The 2,550-nt window shown below is 36.7% G+C and overlaps 1 protein-coding gene across 1 annotated transcript in view; it reads right to left on the reverse strand.

Moving 5' to 3' along the window:
• Positions 1 to 353, reverse strand: part of LOC117103588 (large neutral amino acids transporter small subunit 2-like) — a 19,792-nt gene extending 19,439 nt beyond the window's left edge. Inside the window, exon 1 of the mRNA XM_033244170.1 lies at positions 343 to 353. Coding sequence (XP_033100061.1) covers positions 343 to 353 — 11 coding nt within the window. The remainder of the gene's footprint in view (positions 1 to 342) is intronic.
• Between the last annotated feature and the right edge of the window lie 2,197 nt (positions 354 to 2,550).

Here is a 2,550-nt window from a genome sequence, read left to right on the forward strand (position 1 = left end):
ATTCGAAACTTTTCTTGGTGGAAAATATTAATATGTTTGATATTTTATGAGAGATAAATGTATCAGCTTCAAAATAGAAAAGATTGCGCAGCCATAGTGATTGACAGTATGTAGAGCGCATTGAGAAAAGAAGGTGCTCTCCATTTCGTCATGTTCAATTTTTTGGTCAACTATGCCTGCTGAAAATTTGATGGCGGGGAACACATGGGACTCCAAAGGCATCGCGCAAACGTTCTTTATGCGCTGCGGCAACTTTGATCTTGGTTCATTTGCATAGCGCTGCGTGCGCGTGGCTTTGCCGAGTGATCTCCTTCTCAATAATACCTCCATGGTTCAACCAACCTTCCCGACATTTTTCGGCGACTGTCGCCGATAGGGTGAGCGATTCTATGGAAACCGAGCTTAAAACTATCCGCTGCGCGCGTGTCGTGGCGTTGCATTCTCCAACATTTTCAAAACTGTAGTTACATTTTATCAACAATTTATGGGGACAATTATGGTTAGCAATGAGCTGTAGAACCATGCCTATCCCTATAATGTTAAAAAAAATGCCGACCGGCCAGACCTTTAATTGTGAAATATTACTGTGCTGGGCCAACACAACATTTTTGACCTTCCATACGATGTTGCGCTAAATAACAGGTCTTATTTTGCGACATGCGAATACTAAATTCGGATCGAACTAAGCTCTTGGCCAAAGAATGAACGCTGTAGGATAGAACTAGGACGGAATAAGTGGCCGTGTCGTCTATCAGTCAAATGTTGAATACTTTTTGTATAAAGATTTAATTCTTCGTTAAGACCAGGATTTGATGATTTCCGCCTTGTCAATAATGCAATAATACACGACTCAAAGCACATAGTCATTGGTATCAACATAGCACACAGACCTACACAGAATGTATAGAAATATCTGCCAAAGATCGAAAATAAAAACAACCTCCACCGGGATTCAAACCCGGGACCTTTCACGTACACGGCCAAGACCACGAATGCTTTGTGATGGATCCGAGCTTTTTCAATTACGTGTCTGATGTTATAAACGGAATAACGATATTATCACATGAACAGACATCTTTACGGACCTCCTCGACTGCACATAGACCAAGTTTCGGCAAGTTAAATTATAAACTATAATAATGATAGGCCAAAGTAAACAGATAAAATCAAGATTCTCGTGGTCGTTACCACGAAACTGTATAATATATGGGCCTATGTGCCTAGGCCTATATAGTGTATATATTACCAGTACAGTAGTAAAATGTGTTTATAGGCCTATGTATATTACTGTATATTTACACCAATAAGCATATTTATTTAACATTTTAATGGTCCTCCTGTTTTAGATGAGGTCTATTACCGGTATATATTTCTCTATATATTTACTGCTTACATAGCCTATAATATTTGTTAGCGATCGTTTTCTGTGTGGACCACAGGAATTGTACTGACCAACTCTCTCCTCATACTAATTATGACTGCTCCTCTTTGTATTACTTCTTTGCTCACCTTAATATTTATGTTATTCCAATGCACGTCATTACTTTATATGTGTTGTCGGGCGTTATTATAAATTATTACTAATATTATTATGCTATTATTTCTGATTCCAAATGAAATATATTCTTTACCGATGACTGGACATTACCTGATAATGTTCAGTAGTGCTACCGCACCACATTAATTTCAATATTTGTATTAATTAAACGATACGTAATATACTGGTATTCAATTTGGAAAAATAAATTAAGGTTTGACCTTGTATAGCTTTCATATTCTTTAAAATAGAAACATTTAAATGCTGGAAAGGTGGTTTTGCGGCCTTGTCAATGTTGGATAGGCCCTAAACATAATTTCCTCAGCACGGGGTGGACTTAATAATATGTTCTATTTCTACAATTGCTTTGCCTATGGGACTTTACGTTCATGGTCAGGCGAGACATTCTAACAAAAAAAAAAACAAAACACAAAACTAGAGTAATTATGATATTTGGGGTCATGCACCACGATTGGTCATTAAATAGAAACTAGGCAACTCAAACGAAACCTTGTTTTTGAATTACATAATTGGAGTAAAGCATGAAGACGGTCATCGCCCTGTGTAATCAGGTGATTTACAAGCTAAGCGCATTCCAATTTCACTAAAGTATTATTCCTTATAATGGATTTATGCAATTACATATTGCGACATTTGTATTAAAATACACACGTTTTGTTAGTCAATAGAATGAGGTTAATTCTTTGATACGTTACATTTTATACGTTGGCACTTACAATGTCAACCACAGGCCTCATATTGTAATACATTATTATGCCTATTATTATTTTGACATATTATTGTGTTGCAAACATATCAATGATACACAGAGAAAGAGAAACAACAGTCACACTGAAAAGTATTTAAAAATTAATTCAGTTTTGGGTATTTATAAACTTTGGTCCCAACATTCCCTTGTAGGTCTATCCAGTGGCGTAGCTAGAGGTTTTGGCGCCCGGGGGCAAGAGTAGAAAATTGCATTAATTTTTTTCCCTCCCCAACTAATTATGGGT

This window comes from Anneissia japonica, unplaced genomic scaffold (assembly GCF_011630105.1).
Source record: "Anneissia japonica isolate Jap-2015-1 unplaced genomic scaffold, ASM1163010v1 scaffold6792_len961167_cov158, whole genome shotgun sequence".
NCBI classification, from domain to species: Eukaryota; Metazoa; Echinodermata; class Crinoidea; order Comatulida; family Comatulidae; genus Anneissia; species Anneissia japonica.